This window comes from Cetorhinus maximus, chromosome 11 (assembly GCF_964194155.1).
Source record: "Cetorhinus maximus chromosome 11, sCetMax3.hap1.1, whole genome shotgun sequence".
NCBI lineage: Eukaryota > Metazoa > Chordata > Chondrichthyes > Lamniformes > Cetorhinidae > Cetorhinus > Cetorhinus maximus.
In genome coordinates, this window is record NC_135889.1 from 56,978,648 (window position 1) to 57,000,341 (window position 21,694).

The 21,694-nt window shown below is 44.5% G+C and overlaps 1 protein-coding gene across 1 annotated transcript in view; it reads left to right on the top strand.

Moving 5' to 3' along the window:
- The window catches only part of pde11a (phosphodiesterase 11a), a 400,690-nt gene that overhangs the window by 288,640 nt on the left and 90,356 nt on the right, over positions 1-21,694 (top strand). Inside the window, exons 11-12 of the mRNA XM_078552024.1 lie at positions 9,704-9,850; positions 11,394-11,501. Coding sequence (XP_078408150.1) covers positions 9,704-9,850; positions 11,394-11,501 — 255 coding nt within the window. The remainder of the gene's footprint in view (positions 1-9,703; positions 9,851-11,393; positions 11,502-21,694) is intronic.

Consider the following 21,694-nt stretch of genomic DNA (forward strand, 5'->3'; position numbering starts at 1 on the left):
TACTTCTTCCACAACTTCCTCTCCTCTTTTCGTGTAACCTTCACATCCGCTGCTTCTTTTGTGAAGATGGATGCAAAGTGCTCATTTAATGTTTTACTCATGCCCTCTGCATGAGGATTTCTGCTTGGGTTTTAATAGGTTCAGCATTTTTCTGAGTTAAACTCTCACACTTTATACGTTTGTGAATTGTTTTAATGTTCAGTTCAATTTTGCCTGCTGACCTTTTGTCATAACCTCTCCTTGCTTCCTGTATTAATTTTTTCAATTCCCTCATGTACTTTTCATAGTCTTCCTGATTATTGACTCAATCAATTAGGAAGGCAAATGCAATGTTGGCATTTATTTCGAGAGGACTAGAATATAAAAGCAGGGATGTGCTGCTGAGGCTTTATAAGGCTCTGGTCGGACCACATTTAGAATATTGTGAGCAATTTTGGGCCCCGTATCTCAGGAAGGATGTGCTGGCCCTGGAGAGGGTCCAGAGGAGGTTCACGAGAATGATCCCAGGAATGAAAGGCTTAACATATGAGGAACGTTTGAGGACTCTGGGTCTATACTCGATGGAGTTTAGAAGGATGAGGGGGGATCTGATTGAAACCTACAGAATACTGAAAGGCCTGGATAGAGTGGACGTGGGGAAGATGTTTCCATTAGTAGGAGAGACTAGTACCCGAGGGCACAGCCTCAGAGTAAAGGGAAGACCTTTTAGAAGAGAGATGAGGAGAAACTTCTTTAGCCAGAGAGTGGTGAATCTATGGAATTCATTGCCACAGAAGGCTGTGGAGGCCAGGTCATTGAGTGTATTTAAGACCGAGATAGATAGGTTGTTGATTGGTAAGGGGATCAAAGGTTATGGGGAGAAGGCGGGAGAATGGGGTTGAGAAACTTATCAGCCATGATTGAATGGCGGAGCAGACTCGATGGGCCGAATGGCCTAATTTCTGCTCCTATATCTTATGGAATCCATATAGCACCTCACAAGACTGCCTAATATACTGCTCCAGTCCTTTCAGTGAGTCTGAAGTAATGCTGGTTAACATTACACTGGAGTCTGAATTATTTTTTGAACCTTGAGAATGTGGTCTATTGCATTACAGTACTATACTATCGGAATGAAGGAGTTTCATTTATATCCCAATGAACTGGGCAACTGCCAACCATCAAACTGTGGAGGAAGCAGGTTCTATTACTAGTTGGTTTCATATAGATGATTAATGACTGTATTGTAAAAGTATAATACAGCATGCTACAAATCATGTTAGCATAGGTTATACAACAATACTGGCTACCACTGAGAATCTTACATATATTAATGCTGATTGCCTTAAAGTTGTCATGCAACCTTGGTCATATTCTGATATATATCCATATATCCACTATATTCATGAAAGGTAGCACATTTCCACATGTGGCTCTTTATCTGCATGTCTTGTGCACTGCAAGCAATGCATTACATGTTGCCAACCTGTAACCTGATGACCTGGTTAGAACAAAGGTGGCATAGAAAGACTGGCAAAGGGTGAATAATTTCTGACTGCTGCCAAGAATCGGGTTTCAGACACAGGTGACATAAGTATACAGAGGGATTATAAACAATCCTTGAACCTCAAGCATTTGAGCAGTTATACTTGCTAGTTAAATTCAAGTATTTTAGGCCAACCAATTAATTTAGGTGAGATTAGTTTATTAGACAAAGTATCACAGAAAAAATGTTTATCTGGCACTATTTAAATTGTGTCTGTTAGTCAATTACAGAGCACTATTAATGATAACATTGCAAATACTATCATGTCAGTCGTGACTCAGTTGGTAGCACTCTTGCCTCCAAGTCACAAGGTTGTAGTTTCACATCCCATTTTGGATGTGAGCACAAATATCATGGCTCACACTCCAGTGCAGTACTGCACTGAGGCAGTCCTGGAGTGTCAGATGAGATGTTAAACTAAGGCCCCATCTGCCCTCATAAGTGAATGTAAAGATCCCGTGGTACTATTTGAAGAAGAGCAGGGGAATTATCCCCAGAGTCCTGGCCAATATTTATATCTTATTCAACATCATGAAAACAGATTATCTTGTCATTATCACATTACTGTTTGTGGGAGTTTGCCATGTGCAAACTGGCTGCTGTATTTCCTAAATTACAACAATGACTACACTTCAAAACTACCTTCTTAGCTATAAAGCGCATGGGACATCTAATCATCACAGGCGTTATATAAATACTTTTTTTTATAATGCAGGTGTTCTTGGATGAAGACAGGGTGATGAACAATGAGCAGCACCTATAGAGACAAAAAGCATAAAACAAAAACAGAAAATGAGGGAAAAACTCAGCAGGTCTGACAGCATCTGTAGAGAGAGAAATAGAGTTAACGTTTCAAGTCCATATGACCCTTCTTCAGAGTTTTTAGCGTAGTGAGATAAAAAACATGTCGGGGTTGAAATTCATCTTGGTCGGTAGTGCATGTTATTTTTCAGAAACTCTTTTGTTAAAGCATATAACTAGAGCTAATCTTTTCACTCTTTCATATTTATTTACAGAATTAGAAGCATACACCTCCCAACCCAGCAGCCACAATTATAGGGCTGAATCGTCCCAGATTTGCACTGAGTGGAGTAGCGGGCAGGTAAAACGGCATTTTACCCGCTGGCCACAATGGCAGCTTTTCATGCCGTATCATTCCAAACCTGTCGCATTGATTATACATTCCCAGGAAACGCGCTGTTTCCGTGGTGGGCATGCTCTCATTCGCCCGCCACGCTATCACCTCACTGCTTCAGCATGCCAGACGCCATATTCAAAGTCTAGCTACGTGCCCACATCTCAGTGCTTCCAGCCCAGGACTGCTGCAAAGTAGACAAGGCCCTGAAAGGCAAAAAGACTGCAGCCCCCAGGTTCAATGACGCTTCCCTCGAGCGTCTTTTGGACACAGTGGAGGCCTGCCGTGATGTCCTCTATCCCCGCTCTGGCCGCAGGATGGGCAGCAACCTCACTAATCTGACTTGGGAGGTGGCGGCAGCCGTGGTCAGCGCCAATGCCCTTCAAAAGAGGACAGCCACTCAGTGCCACAAGAGGATGAATGATCTCCTTTGTTCTCACACTAACAAGCTGATCACACATCCACAGGGCCATCACTCACTGCCAGTTCAAGGGACATCACCATTCACTCTCTCACACACACCTTCATTGTCCTCATCCCATCCATGGGACCACTCACCATTCACACATGCCAGGACTACTGATCATCTCTCTCCATCTCTATATTAATGCAGCACGCAACAAGAGAGAGAGGTCGCAGACTGGTGGAGGAATGCCTGAAATCAAGGTCCTCACAGACTTTGAAAACGGAGCCATCCAACTAGCCGGTGAGGATCTGAACCAGTCCTGTGCTGATGGTGAGATTGGCGGTGCTCTACCAAGTGAGGATCCAGCAGTGCAACATCCATCAGACAACCATGCCGTATGTGTCCTGTTTCACAGGCCACTGCCCATGCATTAATTATCTCTCCTTGCTTCCGCAGGCACATCTGGGAAACAGCCAACGGAGTCTACAACCCAGGGCCTCCAATCAAGCCCCAAAGAACAAAGAACAAAGAAAAGTACAGCACAGGAACAGGCCCTTCGGCCCTCCAAGCCTGCGCCGATCATATTGCCTGTCAAACTAAAACATTTTGTACTTCCGGGGTCCTTAACCCTCTATTCCCAACCTATTCATGTATTTGTCAAGCTGCCTCTTAAACTCCCCTATTGTACCTGCTTGTACCCACCTCCTCTGGCAGTGAATTCCAGACACTCACTACCCTCTGTGTAAAAAACTTGCCCCGCACATCTCCTCTAAAGTTTTCTCCTCTCAACTTAAATCTATGTCCCCTAGTAATTGACTCTTCCACCCTGGGAAAAATCTTCTGACTATCTACTCTGTCCATGCTACTCATAATTTTGTAAACTTCTATCAAGTCTCCCTTCAATCTCCGTCGCTCTAGTGAGAACAATTCAAGTTTCTCCAACCTCTCCTCATAGCTAATAACCTCCAGACCAGGCAGCATCCTGGTAAACCTCCGCTGCACGCTCTCCGATGCCTCCATATCCTTCTGGTAACGTGGTGACCAGAATTGCGCGCAATAAACCTCTGAAGAGGAATCTGGAGGCACCCTCCTTGAAGTCCTGTCACAGCGCTCACCCACACCCCACACCAGCACAGAGACACACACCTCGGTGGGACCTAGCTTTAGAGTAGCCTTGGGATCACAATCTGGTGAGCACATCGCACTGTCTGATCCACAGCAGGTGGAGGCAGGGACTTCCCAGCTGTCCAGCACTCGAAGGACTGTCCATGAGGCCAGAGATTTTCTGAGTCCGAGTCAGATGATGAGCCTCTGGGACTCGGTCATGTCACAGTTGCTGTAGTTGCAAAGGCAAGCTCAGGAACATCAGGAAGGGATGTCCGCTGCACTCCTCAGATTGCAAGGCACGATGGAGGAGTGCATCCACCTTCAGGCTGAGGTGATAGCACAGCGTGCCAATGCACCGAAGTCAACACTGGTAGAATGGCGGCCGCCATGGAGACCTTGGTCCAGGACGTTACTCCTGCACTGTTGCGCAGGCTGAACTCCATCGCTGATGCCATAGTCAGCCTCCAACAGTGTGTACGCGAAAGGGGTGCTGGGCAGCTCGATTTCACTCCAGCTTCCCCTTCTCCTTAAAGAGTCAGCCAGGGGTCCTTGGACACCCATAGGGAGGACGGTCAACAGGTGTACCCCCCAGGGCCATCCACCCACGTGACCCCAGGAATGTCCAGCCCATCCGATTCCCCTCTTCCTGGCACCTCAGCAGCTCCAGCTCCACAGGCCACACAGCAGGACCCTGAAAACAGGTCGGGGCCCTCCAGGTCTCAGCCCTCCAGTGGATGCCCGCCAAGGTCATCACAGGCAGGGCATAGCCGTCAGGAGGCTGCCTCCACTTCCACCGTGGATATCCAGGGAGCACCAAGACGTAGTGGCGGGGTTAGGAAAGTTAAGAAGATGTAGTTGCACTGCCTGGGCACAGGTGTTAATCAGGCACATATTGTTCACTATTGTCAATAAACTCCCAAGAATGTCTCCCTGTCTATGGCTCCTTGTTCTGATGAGATGTCACTCAGATGTGAAGCCTTTCTGCACAAGATAAAGGCAGGTGTCTCAGTCCAGAGCCTCTTCCCTGTGCTTTATGCAGTCTTCAGACCAAACTGATGGTCCAGCCTCACACTCCCTGGAAACATTACTGATGCCTGCACCTCGATGGTGCTGGTCATTGTTGCCAGAACGTTGAGGGCAGGCGTCACAGAGTTCCGTCATTCTCTCTGTGTGCAACTGGGTTGGCCCCCCAGTTCTTCAGCATCTGTGACCAGTGACGCTGTGCTCCTAAAGGGGTCAGGTGATGAAGGCAGACAAAGGATCAGATACTTTTAAAGTTTCATGGCTGTGTCTCTATGATATGACCCTGATCAGAGAGCGCAAATGAGCTGCCCTCAGCCAGGCAGGAGTCAGACATTCTCAGAGGCTATGTGAAGATCTATGGAGCGTCCTCACTGCATGTCGTCATCATCCTCCTGCAATCGAGCAACTATTAGGACCTCCACTGTGTCTCCATGACAGGAGCATTATCACAGAGGGTATGTGCGCTGCCATAAGGCAGACTGGAGTCAAAACTTCATAGATGCAATGTGAGGATCTATGGTGTCTCCTCACTGCATGTTGTCATCATCCTCCACAAATCTAGCTGCCATGAGGGCCTCCCAAGCATGCCTGCTTCGTCTGGGCCAGTGCGAGGACCTCATCCCTGTCGGGGTCCTTCTCATCGGAGAAGACCTCCAGCTCCTTCATTTCCTCCTCAGCCAGCTCCTCTCTCCGTTACAGTGTCAGGTTGTAAATGGCGCAGCAGACGACGATGTGCGACACCCTCTATGGACTATATCGCAAGGCTCCACCAGTCCGGTCTGGACATCGGAAACTCATTTTCAGCATCCGATGGTCTGCTCTACCATGTTGCAACTTGTAGCATAAGCCTGCTGCAGTCTGAGGCCGCCGCACGGGTGTCATCAGCCACTGCCTCTGCAGGTAGCCCTTGTCCCCGAAGAACCACCCCAGCAGCTTCTGTGGATCCTGGAAGACTTCAGGGATCTGTGACCAAATGAGAATGTAGGATTCATACACACTCTCTGGAAACCATGTGGACCTGCAGGATGCACTTGTGGTGGTTGCACACCAGCTGCACATTCAGCGAATGGAATCCCTTGCGGTTGACATTGTTCATGTATTGCGACGGAGATCTGAGCACACCTGAGATCTGGGAAAATCCAATCGGTCTTGCACCCTGGCTGTCCTGGTCCCAGGCGAAATGTACAAAATTGTGTGCCCTCGCGAGGGTGGCATCCGTGATCTCATGGATGCATTTGTGGGTGGAGGCTTGTGATATCCCATAAAGGTCACTTGTGGAGCCCTGGAAGGAGCCACTGGTGTAGAAATTGAGCGCTGCAGTCACTTTCATGGCCACTGGCAGTGGATGCCCTCCATGTCCCAGGGTGCCAAATCCTGCAGTAGCTGGTAGATGTGACCAACCAGTTCCCTAGACATGCGTAGTCTTTGGCGACACTGGTTCTCAGTCATCTGCAGGAATGAAAGGCGGTGTGTGTGTGGTAGCCCCAGCTGCCCCTTCTTCTAGAGGGTGTTGCCCCTCCTTCTGTGCAGCCAGGTGCCTCAGTCGCTCTCTTCTCAATCGTCTTCGCTCTCTGTAAGCCACGAGGGATACAGCTAGGTCACCAGGCTCCATGCTCCTGATGTATTCCTACTGCAGGATGAAGGACAGAGACGCGTGGGTTAGCATGGGTGTGCTAAGAACCTCTCTTGGTTAAGTCTGAAGGCCTCTTAACGCATCCCGGAGAGTGTTAGCTAGCACTTGGATGGCCAGAGATTAGCGCGCTGCATGGCAGCCCAAAACCCCACTCCACCCAACCAATTAGCAGCAGCTTTGCCCACTGGACTGCATACTGTGCTCTCAGCTCAGGCACAGGCATTCTCCTAACCCACACTGCAAGGCTGCACTGTTAGCTTGAACCATGGAGGAAACTGGTCCAAAATGGGATGATGACATTGCAAGGGACTGTGAGCGCAAGCACCAGTGACTGCTCCATGGCCAGCTTTAGCAAGGAGATTGTACAATGTGCCCAGTTGTCCAACTGTTCTACAGTCCACTAAAATGCTCATTGCTTTGCAGTCTGTGCCTGAGGGGTGAAAAGCTCTGAAGCACTTGGTGTCACTCTGATGCCACTGCGTTGCTTGAGTGGGCGGAAAAGCTAGAGGTCCAACTCCAATCATATCAATGTGGCTGTGTCTGAACCGTCTCAGCTGCAGAGGGATGGTCACTTTGTACAAGGTGTCCCTAATGCGTGGCCGCTTCCATCCCCCCCACCCCGCATGTGTTTATGTACTACCCTCAACTGCAGGGCAGCCCTTTCTCCCCCCTTCCTTCCCCCCCAACCCCAACGCGCCTCAACAGCAGGACAGCCCTTGCACCCTCAAACACGCCTCAATCTTGAAGTCCAACAGGCGACCCGGGGTGTGTCTGCAACATTACTGTGCACTCACCACCGAGTACCCCTCAAAGTGTAGCCCACCAAGTGCACACTTTTTATATGCTGCTGTGAAACACATTGGCGTGATTCAGATGATCCAGCGGGGAGGACAATTCCAGCAGGCTGGGCTTATGCAGATGTATTACAATAAGGTTCCCGACATCAGATGGTGGGAAATGCAGCCCGCCATCATCAGGCAGAGCAGGTGATCGCAAACTGGTTTTACGGCGTCGTGAAACCGATTTTTGGGGTCTTCTCACCATATTGTCTGCTCACGCCACCAAACACGCCCAATGCCAGCGGTGATGATTCCGCCCAACGTCTCTATTTATTTATAAGAGGCCCAAGTCAATCCGCATTTAATACCCTCTATCTGCATACAATTACACAAATTAATATACAGTTAACGTTGCACGTGGTACTACATTCAAGGCATTAATGTAGATGCAAGTCGTTGTTGCGAAGCAAACAATAATGAATTGGCATCCTGTTTTACACTCTACCCTATTCACTTTTTCATTGAATAGAAATTGGACGGAGTGTAAAATGGGCAGCTTATTTGCTATTGCCCACAAGAAAATTCAACCCTGTGAGTGATAGTGAAGAGGGAATTAAGGGCCAGCAGTGGAAGCAAATGTGCAAAATGGTGATGATTTAAACTGTATATCTAGTTGAAATAATCTCTTTTAGCACAAAAAGCAATCTCTGGCATTGCATGCACAATTCTTTTACAAAATAAAGTAAATTAAAGTGTTGTCTTCAGCCTTCTTAAGATAAATGAAATATATTGGTGCTTCTCTTGTAATGCAACTTCATGTTTAGGTAGCTGTATATGGATAATGGACTCAATGTACACAACTGACAAATAATTTTTAAGATTTATGAAAAAAAATGTTTGCATTCTGAAATGTGTTCAAAAACAAGAGCTACCCATTGGCAATGCTTAAGAGAGGCACATATTCAATATTAGGAAAAAAATAGATTATTTTTCCATGATAAATAGTCTAAATCCTGAAAAGCACTAATGCTTTAACAGTCATGGAAAAGGACTGGGGTGCTGCAAATATCAAATATTGCTGACGTGGCAGACATGTTGCCGAAGCTTTTCATCTTGCGCTTTCAAGAAAAATGCAAGAATGACAAATTCCAAACAATCACAACAATAGGAGAAAAGGGCGCTGATTGGTTGGCCAAGGTGTTACCATGGAGAAAGCAACGGGGAACTATAGTCTCCCCAAGTTCCTGAGTAATTCAAAATAGCCTCAAGGCTGGAATACATTCCTTTTGTTTGCTGAGAATGGGTCCTTGCATATGAATGTATGTCACTTCTAACAAAAGTTCTTTTGGTTGCTCATAATAGGCAGTCCATGCTTAATAAAATCCATAACAAAACATCTGTTAACACTTGCTGAACAATCCTGAGTGTGCTAATAGCGACACAACAACCAATAAGATAATCAATCAAGCTCGAAACATGGCTCATTTTCACTTGCTAGAAACAACATACGTTCATTCACAAAGACCCGTTCTCAACACAAAAAGAATATGTTCAAACTTTGCATTGAGTTACCCAGGAGCTTGGGGAGCTTATAGTTTCCCATTGCTTTCTCCGTGGCAATACCTCAGCCAATCAGTGTCTACTTGTCAACCAATCACACCCTTTTCTCCTGTAGTATAAATTGTTGTGATCATTTGAAATTTGGCATTCTTGCATTTGTCCTGATGAGTGCACGATGAAAAGGTTGGACAACATGTCTCTTTTCAGCAATACTCAAGTTCTATACTACCAAGCAAAACATGAAATGGGCTTAGATTTCACTTAACAGACAATTAGGTGGACCCCAAAGCATAATTTCTTTGAAAAGGTCTGTGACTTGTAATTTGATACACCACCACCACTGTTGGCTGCTTTTAAAATATCTCCCCAAGTTGCAGTCATAGTCCAAAGGTTGGATCTTTCACTTTTAGGGAGTTTTCAAAGAAGCACTCTTTCACTGATTCAATGTATTATTTGCTGTGAAGAACAGGTGAAAAGTTAAAGTGAAACCTCAGTTTTGAATTATTTAAAGCCTGAGAATTCTTTCCATTTGCAGGCAGCAAACATCCCACTTGCTACTGAACTCAGTATTGATGAATTCCATTTCAATGACTTCTCTCTTGACAAGGATGCTATGATCACTGCAGCCCTCAGAATGTTTATGGAGCTTGGAATGGTGCAGAAATTCAAAATTGATTATGAGGTAATTCATCCAAATACAAGTAGAATAATTTATCAAATGAATTTTCTGTATATTATTCAAGATATTTGCTTCTCATACTAATGTAAAATGTCTAAGATCTGATTCTGGATGAGTTTATTGACATTTGGGCCAGACAGAAACTGACTTATGAACATTAACTCCTTCCTCTCTCGTTGAGGTTCCTTCACCTGGCTGTTTATATCCCACCATCAAAATTGAATTGGCGGTGGAGTGGCCATCATTAGCAGATCCCATTTAGGCCTTTCTCCTCACTCCCGATACCTTTGGCTGACATTACCATCTTCCAAACCTCACACAGGCTTGACCCCTCTGTTTCATCCAGGTATCATCACTGATCTAACATACCTCTCCATGATTGTTGAATGTGTTGTTGGCACCCAAAATGAGGGGCATAAAATCACCAACAGTGTGCTGTTACTGTGAGCTATGATGAAAGGCTGAGTGAATTGCGTCAATATTCTCTGGAGCTTGAAAGAATGAGAGGTGGGGCCGGATTTTCATTATGGAGGTGGAAATCAGAAGTCAGGAACTTTCCAGATGTAGTGATCCATTCTGGCAGTATCCACAGGCAGAACTTTCTTATGCTGGAGGGTAGGTCAGCCTACAGTCAGGCATGCTGCTGTGGAGACAGAAGCGGGCTGATGGCAAGGCAGCCAGGTAAAAAGTCTGCCTCCTTTCATAGAAACATTGACCCAGCAAAGCTCCCCTCACCCCTTAACACCCCTACCCCCTTCACACCCAACACCCCACACCCCCAACCCCTTCAACCTCCCCTTCAAACACCCCTTCAACCCTCTTTACCCCTCCATCTCCTTCAAATCTCCTCCACCCTACCAACCCATTCACCCAGTATCCACTTTATGAACAGAACTCACAACCCCCCTTACATTTGGAAGCTGTTGAAAAGCCAATAAATCTAAAAAAAGAATTCACTTTCAGAAGCTTCAGAAATTTGTAAAAATCCATCAAGCTCACATTCCCCAGGACATTTGTGCCAACAAACCCTGCAGTGCTGAATCCATTAGTACTTTGGAAGGTAGCCAAGCCTTCAAACTCTCATTCCCCAGGACAGTGTACACACAAACCCTGTGGTACAGAATCTATTAGTGCCTTTAAAGTCAGCCAAAAGCTCATACATATGTCAAAGCCTTCAAACAGCCCCTCACAACCAGCATAACCTCCTCCCTTGGCCAGATGTCACAGGCTATGCCTTCTTATCCTTTGACCTATCCAGTCCCACTGCTTCTTTATTGGTTACGTAAACCTCAGTCATCTCAGTCCTACTCCCTGAAATTCATCCTCTCTTTCTGAATCTTTTTGCCTTTCTGATTGTCCATGTCTTTAGAACCCTCCTCAATGCCTAGCTTTTTGACCATACTTTGTCATCTTTCCAAATCCTGCCATGATTGCCTATAATCCACTTCTCCTCTGTGAAGAGCATTGAACGTTTTATTACATTAAAGCTGCTATATAAATACAAATTGTTATCCCATACACTGGATTTACAAGCTATGTCTTACAGACTTTGTGCAGATGGTTGCTGACTGTCCGGAAGAACTACAGGATGGTTCTCTACCACAACTGGCGGCATGCATTTAATGTGTCTCAGTGCATGTTTGCAATGTTGACAGTGAGTATTTTAAGTAGTACAGTAATATATGATGTAAAGTATCAAAACAAATTATTTAGGTTTATTGAAAATATGTATTGAACTTATCCAATATATTTATCCAAAATATGTTTTGGATTTCATTTTATCTTTGTTAATCTAATTAAATTTAATCTACTTGCAATGGTATAAATTTAATACCGAAACATCTAGAACTTTGAATGCAATTTCATTACCTCAAAGCTGTAATGCAGTTGAGCTTGGATAGATAAATGAATGTGTGTCCTCATTATCATGTCAATAACAGCCAATAATATGTAGATTGTTAAAAAATTTTGTAAGAAATTATGGTTTTAGAAGGACAATGAATAAACAAAACCAATGGAGATGCTTTTGTTCAAGCAGATAGCTAAGATTTTTACAGAATTTTGCAGCCACAATTGAACAAACTACCCTAACGGGTGTACACTAGATTGGATCTTTAGTCTATATTATAAATTAGAGGACATTGTTTATAGTCATGTGCCAGGAATAAACTTCCCAGTCATTTGGCATAAGACATGGAGAAATTCGGCAACATGCGTCTGGATTTTGTGGCAATAATGACAGTGAAATTGTCAGAATTACTACTCTGAAATTGACAGCAACTTCTGGAGTCTGTACATATGCAGTTAAACATGAAAATCCAGAAGATGCTGTGGTGATTCAATGCTTCTCTGGAGGATGAGTTGTTAAAGATCCCCCTGACTATAATCAAGTAAAAATCATTGAATTGATGAATGGTTGCACTTTTGCACTCTTAATCTCACTGTAGAAATCATGTCAAAAGTTACACCTTGTTGAATGAGATGTAACTGGATTTTTAATGGTGCACAAAATCCTTTCTGGCCCTGATCAACTAATTTTATATTTCGTAGAATGTCAAATTTCTCCATTCTGATGAAAAAAAAACAATCGCAGTAATTTACTTCCCCCTCTAAAGTTTAATTGAAAGTGAAGTGCATTTTACTTCTGGTTTGCTGTCTGTTCAATGGGATTGGCTATTGATCCTGTTTGATAACATTACTGTTGCTGGACACCTGGAGATCCCCTTGATTTGGTGCCAGATTGAAACTAATATCACAAAAAGTCTTTGTGAGCAGCTTTCTTTAAGGTTAGCAGTGAGCACCATCGCTCCGCCACAAAATCAGCCCAATATAAAGATCCTTAGGATAATTACAAAGGCAAGAAACTTTCCCTACCTGCCTAGAAGCAATCTTTCAAGGAAAGATTGTTGAGAAGCTCCAAAAAGCCCTTTGCTTAGTGAACAAGACAAACAAAGGCCTGGTTTTTGTGTCCATCTATTTATTGATTGTACATTGGGTAATTTATAAATGAACGACCAAGATTTTATTAGTTAGCTGGTTTAAATATATGAAATTGGCATAAAGGTTACAATGTAAGGAATCTTGTAACATTAATAAAATACATCATGAAGGAAACGTAATTGAATCAAACAGACTAGATGAGCCCAACTACTTGGACCTTTCCTTCCAATTGGAAGAATGAGAGAAAACAAAAAGCTAAATATCATAATAAATCACAGTTAAAGAAGAGATACAGTTAAACATATGTCTGCAGAAACAGCAGCAAGTAAGCAATGATGAACACATTAGCTGCTATGGAGAATGACAAATTAATCCTTCAGTTAGATCCTTTCCTGAGAACTGTTCATGAAAGTCTGTTTTGATACAAGATGGCATCTGAAATATTTCTTTCAGATTCTGACTGACTAACGGTCTATATCTTTCGGTTTTATTTCAATTCAAGGCTGACTAAGGAATCAAATCCCAGGTGCAAAATTACCCTCTAATACACTAGTTCATTTTCATTTGCGTACACATGGGAGTCAAGAGCAAGTTGGATATTCAAGTGAAGCACGATTAGTGGGTGAGTGGGGAAATAACTAGACTAAGGCAAGAAAGGAGGCGGCAATGGGTGGGGAGATATATAAGATAAAAGGAAGAAGGGAGGAAAGGATGGGCAGCAGGGAGGATGGGAGAAGTTGGATGGGGACAGGGATGGAGGGAAGAGGGTGGGCACACACAAGAAGCATACACCAGCCCATTGTTTATTTTTAATCACTTTTTCATAAGATCTGTTCATACAGCTGCTACCTAATATTTGCTGTGACATGGAAAATACCAAAACTTGGATAAGGTAATTTGTTTCTGTATTTTAACCTGATAACATTTCGTTCTTAAGTTTTATCCAAAAAATACTTTGTATTATTCATGCTGGCTAAATAATGTGTTCTACCAGAAAGGTAGAGTCACAGAGTAGAATCTGTATGTTTACTTATGCAATGTAATATTTATCTAAGGAGAACAGTACTGGGGTTCTGTAACTTTGGCGATGAGCCAACAGGGACTGGCTGATAAAATGTGCAAGTGGTGTTTCTACCTACCTTACATCCAAATTAGTGACTGATCGGGAGAACCTCCGAGGAAATTTCTGTTGATATTTCTTCAGGAATCAAATCGGAAAACAATTAATGCAACATTTTCAGACATTTATCAACAAATTGGAAACCAATATCAACAGACTCAAAGCCTACTTTCACAATGTAATCAGACCCTTTTTCTTCTCACTGCTGACAGATTCACAAGAACATAAGAAATAGTAGCGAGAGTTGACCATACAGCCCATCCAGCCTGCTCCACAATTCAATATTCATTGACACTCTACAGGGAAGAGGGTTCCAAAGATTCAAGACCCTCTGAGACCTCTGTTTTAAATGGGAGACCCCTTATTTTTAAAACTGTGTCTCCTAGTTCTAGTCTCTCCCACAAGGGGAAACATCCTTTCAGCATCCACCCTGTCAAGTCCCCTCAGAATCTTATATGCTTCAATAAGATCGCATTTCAATCTTCAAAACTCCAATGCATACAGGCCCAGCCTATCCAACCTTTCCTTGTAGGATAACCTCCCTCATCCGTCAGTGGAGTGAACCTTCTTGAACTGCTTCTAACACATTTATATCCTTTCTTAAATAAGGAGACCAAAATTGTACAGAGACCATCTAGAGATGGTCTCAACAACCGTAGCACAACATTCCTACTTTTATATTCCATTCCCCTGACAATAACCGACCACATTCCATTTGCCTTCCTAATTACTTGCTGTAACTACATACTGACTTTTCCTGATTCAAGTACCAGGACACCCAGATCCCTCTTAGCTCAGAGTTCTGCAATCTCTCTCTTTTTAAATATTATACTGCTTTTCTGTTCTTCCTGGCAAAGTGGACAAGTTAACATTTTCCCACATTATACCCCATCTGTCAGATTTTTGACCACTCACTAAACCTGCCTATATCCCTTTGCAGACTCCTTATATCATCTTTACAACTTACTTTCCTACCTACCTACCTTTGTGTCATCAGCAAATTTAGCAACCATACATTTGGTCCCTTCATCCAAGTCCGGTGAAGAAGGAAGTCTTTTCCACTCTTGAAGTGTAGTTTAGATGAGTTCAGATAATTGGAGTCAGATATCACGATAATTGCAGGATTCCCTCGAAGAGATGAATGTCAAGCAGGTCATGAAAGTAGGCACTTGTGGCTTTCATCAGTAGGTCCAATTACTTTACAGGTGGATTTGGATTTAAGAATCAGGCTTGGGAGGCTTTTAAAGTTCAGGTGCTTAAAAGGCAAAGATGACACTACCTTTTCTGCAGCAGCCCTGGCTTACAGTGTTCTTCTGCAGACTACCCAGGTCTTTTTTGGTTTTTAGATCAAAACTTGTTAATACTGCCAGGGCCACACAACTTGTGACCTCAGTACAGCCTTGGTCCAAACATGGACAAAAAAGCTGAAGTCCAGGAGTGAGATGAGAGTGACTGCCCTTGACATCAAGTCTTCATTCGACCTAGAGTGGCATCAAAAGCCCTAGCAAAACTGGAGTCAATGAGAACTGGGGGGGAAAGCTCTCCACTGGTTGAAGTCATATCTAACACAAGGGAAGATGGTTGTGGTTGTTGGAGTTCAATCATCTCGAGCCCGGGACATTGCTGCAGGAGTTCCTCAGGGTAGTGCCCTAGGCCCAACCATCTTCAGCTGCTTCATCAATGACCTTCCTTCCATCATAAGATCAAAATGGGGATGTTCACTTATGATTATACAATGCTCAGCACCATTCATGACGCCTTAGATACTGATGTAGTCGATGACCATATGCAGCAAGACCTGGACAGTATTCAGGCTTTGGCTGCTAAGTGGCAAGTAACATTCATGCCACACAAGTGCCAGGCAATGACCAGAGAGTCATAGAGGTCTACAGCACAGAAAAAGGCCCTTCGGCCCATCGAGTCTGCACCAGTCAAACAAGTACCTAACTATTCTAATCCCATTTTCCAGCGCCAGGCCCACAGCCTTGTATACCATGGCATCACAAGTGCACATCCAAATACTTCTTAAATGTTTTGAGTGTATCTGCCTCTACCACCCTTTCAGGCAGTGAGCTCCAGATTCCCACCACCCTCTGGGTGAAAAAATTCTTCCTCACATCCCCTCTAAACCTCTTGCCCCTTACGTTAAATCTATGCCCCCTGGTTATTGATCCCTCCACCAAGGGGAAAAGTTCCTTCCTGTCTACCCTACCTATGCCCCTCATAATTTTATACACCTCAATCATGTCCCCCCTCAATCTCCTCTGCTCCAGGGAAAATAGCCCCAGTCTATCCAATCTCTCCTCATAACTAAAACTCTCCAGCCCAGGCAACATCCTGGTAAATCTCCTCTGCACTCTCTCTAGTGCAATCACATCCTTCCTATAATGCGGATTCCAGAACTGCACGCAATATTCTAGCTGTGGCCTAACCAGCGGTTTATACAGTTCCAGCATAACCTCCCTGCTCTTATATTCTATGCCTCGGCTAACAAAGGCAAGTATCCCATATGCCTTCTTAACCACCATATCTACCTATCCCACTACCTTAAGGAACCAGTGGATATGCATACCAAGGTCTCTCTGATCCTCGGTACTTCCCAGGGTCCTACCATTCATCGTGTATTCCCGTGCCTTGTTTGTCCTGCCCAAGTGCATCACCTCACACTTATCCGGATTAAGTTCCATTTGCCACCGTTCAGCCCATCTGACCAGCCCGTCTATATCTTCCTGTAATCATGGCTATCCTTCTCACTATTTACCACCCCACCAATTTTCGTGTCATCCGCAAACTTACCGATCAACCCTCCTACATTCAAATCTAAATCATTTATTTATACCACAAACAGCAAGGGACCCAACACTGACCCCTATGGAACCCCAATGGAGACAGGCATCCAGTCACAAAAACACCCCTCGAACATCACCCTCTGCTTCCTGCCACTCAGCCAATTCTGGATCCAATTTGCCAAATTGCCTTGGATCCCATGGGCTCTTACCTTCGTTATGTCTCCCATGCGAGACCTTATCAGAAGCCTTGCTAAAGTCCAAGTAGACTACGTCAAATGCATTGACTTTATCCACACACCTGGTCACCTCTTCGAAAAATTCAATCAAATTGGTCAAACGTGACCTCCCTTTAACAAAACCATGCTGGCTGTCCTTGATTAATCCCTGCCTCTCCAAGTGTAGATTCATTCTGTCCCTCAGAATTGCTTCCAATAGTTTCCCCACCACTGAGGTTAGACTAACTGGCCTGTAGTTCCCTTTATCCCTTCTTCCCTTCTTGAATAATGGTACCACATTGGCTGTCCTCCAGTCCTCTGGCATCTCTCCTGTGGCCAGAGAGGTATTAAAAATTATTGCCAGCACCCCTGCTATCTTCTCCCTTGCCTCACTCAACAGCCTGGGATACATTTCATCCGGGCCTGGAGATATGTCTACTTTTAAGCCTGCCAGACCACTTAGAACCTCTTCCCTTTCTATGCTAATTTCTTCGATTATATCACAGTCCTTCTGCCTGATTTCCATACCCACATCGTCCCTCTCACTTGTGAACACTGACACAAAGTATTAATTTAGAACCCTACCTACATCTTCTGGCTCCACACACAAATTACCACTATGGTCTTTAATGGGCCCTACTCTTTCCCTAGTTATCCTTTACTCTTAATGTACTTGTAAAATAACTGGATTTTCCTCTATTTTACCTGACAATGTTTTTTCATGCTCCCTTTTTGCTCTCCTAATTTTCTTTTTTAAGTTCTCCCCTACACATTCTATACTCCTCTAGGGCTTCCACTGTTTTGAGCCCTTGGTATCTGCCATAAGCCTCCCTTTTTTTCTTTATCCAATCCTGTATATCCCTTGACATCCAGGGTTCCCTGGATTTGTTGGTCCCACCCTTTGTCTTGACTGGAATCTGTTGGCCCTGTACTCTCCCTATTTCCTTCTTGAATGAGTCCCACTGCTCTGACGCAGATTTACCTAAAAGTAGCTGTTCCCATTCCACTCTGGCAAAATCATATCTGATCTTATTCAAATCAACCTTCCCCCAATTTAGAACTCTGATTTCTGGCCCATCCTTGTCCTTTTCCATAACAACCTTGAATCTAACGGAGTTATGATCACTATCTGCAAAATGCTCCCCCTCTGATACCTCTATCACTTGCCCGGTTTCATTCCCTAAAATTAAGCCCAGGATCTCTGCCCTCTTTTGTAGGACCTTCTACGTACTGGCTTAAAAAGCTCTCCTGGATGCATTTTAAGAATTCCACTCCCTCTATGACTATGATTAACCCAGTTAATGTTGGGGAAGTTGAAATCCCCCACTATTATTACTACCTTATTATTTTTACACTTCTCTGAAATTTGCCTACCTGTCTGTTCTTCTATTTCTCTCTGACTGTTTGGGGGCCTATAGTACACTCTCAGAAATGTGATTGCTCCTTTTTTGTTTAAGTTCTACCCATATGGCTTCATTTGAGGAGCCTTCTAAGATGTAATCCCTCCTTACTGTTGTAATTGATTCCATGATCAATATTGCGATACCCCCTCCTCTTTTACAACCTCCCCTGTCTTGCCTAAAGACCCTATATCCTGAAATATTGAGCTGCCAGTCCTGCCCTTCTCTCGCCTCTGTGACAGCAATGACATGATACTTCCATGTGTTAATTTGTGCCCTCCGCTTATCTGCCTTATTCGTCAGACTCCTTACATTAATATAAATACCATCCAACCTTGCCAAGCTCCCTTGTGCCTTAATTGGCCTATAATTTCTATGCCTTCCAGACTCACTTGCTCTCTCTTCTAATTTTGGCTGTGCATCTCCCCCTGCTGTACCTCCTCTCAGGATCCCATCCCCCTGCCAACTTAGTTTAAACTCTCCCCAACAGCACTAGCAAACCTCCCCGCATGGATGTTGGTCCCATTCCAGTTCAGGTGCAACCCGCTTTGTACAGGTCCCACCGCCCCCAGAAACGGTCCCAATGTCCCAGAAATCTAAAGCCTTCCCTCCTGCACCATCTCTCCAGCCACGCATTCATCTGGACTAACCTCCTATTTCTATACTCACAAGCGCATGGCACCAGAAGTAATCCAGAGATTACTACCTTTGAGGTCCTATTTTTTAATGTTTCCTAGCTCCCTAAATTCTGCTTGCAGGACCTCATCCCTCTTTCTACCTATGTCATTGGTCCCAATATGTACCACAATCTCTGTCTGTTTGCCCTCTCCCTTTAGAATGCCCTGCAGCCATTCAGTGACATTCTTGACCCTGGCACCAGGGAGGCAACATACCATCCTGGAGTCACGTCTACGGCCGCAGAAATGCCTGTCTGTTCCCATTACTATTGTGTCTCCTACCACTATTGCCCTTCCCCTCTTTTTCCTCCCCCACTGTGCAGCTGAGCCACTCACAGTGCCATGAGCGTGGCTGCACTCCCCAGAGGAACTGTCACTCTCACCATTTTCCAACACAGAAAAATGGTCCTCAAGCAAGATGCACCCTAAGGATTTCCTGACTACCTGCCTGATACCTTTTTTCTGACTGATGGTCACCCATTCTCTCTCTGTCTGCACTTCCGCAAGCTGTGGGGTGACCACATCTAAAAACGTGCTATCCACAAAACTGTCAGCCTCACGGATGCACCTTAGTGCCTCAAGCTGCCGCCCAAGCTCCAAAACATGGAGCTCAAGTAGCTGCAGCTGGTGGCACTTCCTGCACACGTGGTCAGTCAGAGCGCAAGGAGCATCTAGGACTTCCCACATGTTGCAGGCGGTACATAACATGGGACTGAGCTGCCCTGCCATGCCTCTAGTTGAAAAAAAACCCTTACTTTAAGTTAAATACAGTAAACAAACATTAAATTATTTATGTACTTTAAATAAAAACTAGAACCTTTGCCTCTCCTTAGCTTAATCTATTTTAAGATGGAGAAAAAACTGGAAAAAGACACTTACCCACTATTCACCAATTAGCTCTCACCTTTGTGCTGACATCACTTTTTGAAGCTTTCCCACTCTCGCGCTGGTATTGATCTCTCCATCACTCTCTCACGCTGTCTTATGATGTCACTCTTGTTATTTTCAACAAGAACTGACTGCAGGACACTCTTCCCAGACTGCTTCACCACGATGCTGACTGCAGGACACTCTTCTCCAACAAGAGAGAATCTAATCATCTCCCCTTAGCACTCAACTGCATTACCATCACTGAATCTCCCACTAACAACATCCTGAGGGTTACCATTGACCAGAAACCAAACTGGACCAGCCATATAAATACTGTGGCTACAAGAACAGGTCAGAGTCTGGGAATTCTGCAGTGAGTAATTCACCTCCTGACTCCCCAAAGCCTGTCCATCATCTACAAGATACAAGTCAGGAGTGTGATGGAGTACTCTACACTTGCCTGGATGAGTGCAGCTCCAACAACTCTGAAGAAGCTGGACACCATCCAGGACAAAGCAGCCCGTTAGATTAGCACCCCATCCACCACCTTAAACATTTCACTCCCTCTATCACCAACGTCCAGTGGTAGCAGTGTGTACCATCTACAAGATGCACTGCAGCAACTCACCAAGGCTCCTTCGACAGCACCTTCCAAACCCATGTCCTCAACCACCTGGAAGGTCAAGGGCAGCAGATGCACCTTCGTATTCCCCTCCAAGTCACACGCCCATCCTGACTTGGAAATATATCCGTTCCTTCACTATCATTGGGTCAAAATCCTGGCGCTCTCTTCCTAACAGCCTGTGGGTGTACCTACAACACATGGCCAAAATTTTCGGGTCAGCATGTGGGGGTGGGCCCTGCTCGCTAGCGTATAAAATGACGCGTGGTGACGTCGGGTGTGTGTCCCGATCTCACCACGCATCATTCAGATCTTCAGTTCGTCAGGCACGTAGAGGAGTTGGCTGCATGCCTGCCAAACTGTCAAAGGCCTATTAAGGCCATTTAAATATTAATTAAAGTTATTAACTGAGCTGCTGGTCCAATCTTAAGGTTGGCAGGCAGGTGAAGAGCCCAGGTGGCCTTCACATTTATCATGAAACCTCATCCACAGGCGGGATGAGGTTTCATGAAGGTTTTAAAACATTAATAAAAATTGTCAATAAAATTCATAGACATGCCCCAGCTCATGTGACGCTGCCACATGAGGGGACATGTCTTAAAAATTTTTTTTCCTTTATTAAAATTTTTAAAAATCAAACTGATCTCCCTGAGGTTTCCCCGCGGCGGGACTGGCAAGCCGATGAAATCTCCGTTCACATCTGTGGGACCGGAAGATCCTGCCAGCGTGAGGGGATGGAAAGAAAATTCCATTGATAAGTTAATAAGAAGTCCATTGATTCAGTGTTGGGAGAAAACTTCAAACAATGGCAGGTGTTAATTCCACAAAAAGATTCTGCCTTGGCACGTCCATTCAAGGGGAAGTACCCCGCCCAGGATGACTCAATGAGGAACTTTCCAGAAGCTTGAGATAGTCTGTGTTGAAGTTGCAAAGGTCGCCTGACCCTTTGGCAGCCATCTTAACCGCCTTGTGAGTGTCCATTTTCACAGGAATACAGTCCATAGTTGAAGTTATGAATAGGACATGCCTTCGCTGGGCATAACAGCATAACTATTTACATAATCATATATGGGTAAACTTTACATATTAGCAAGCACACTATCAGAACACCAACCCTAAAACTAAAATCCAGCCATTTGTTGTTTTGTAGTGGTCCAGGCTCCTCAGCTGTTTATTTACTAACAAAGTTAAAACAGTGACAATTTTCGAGAGAC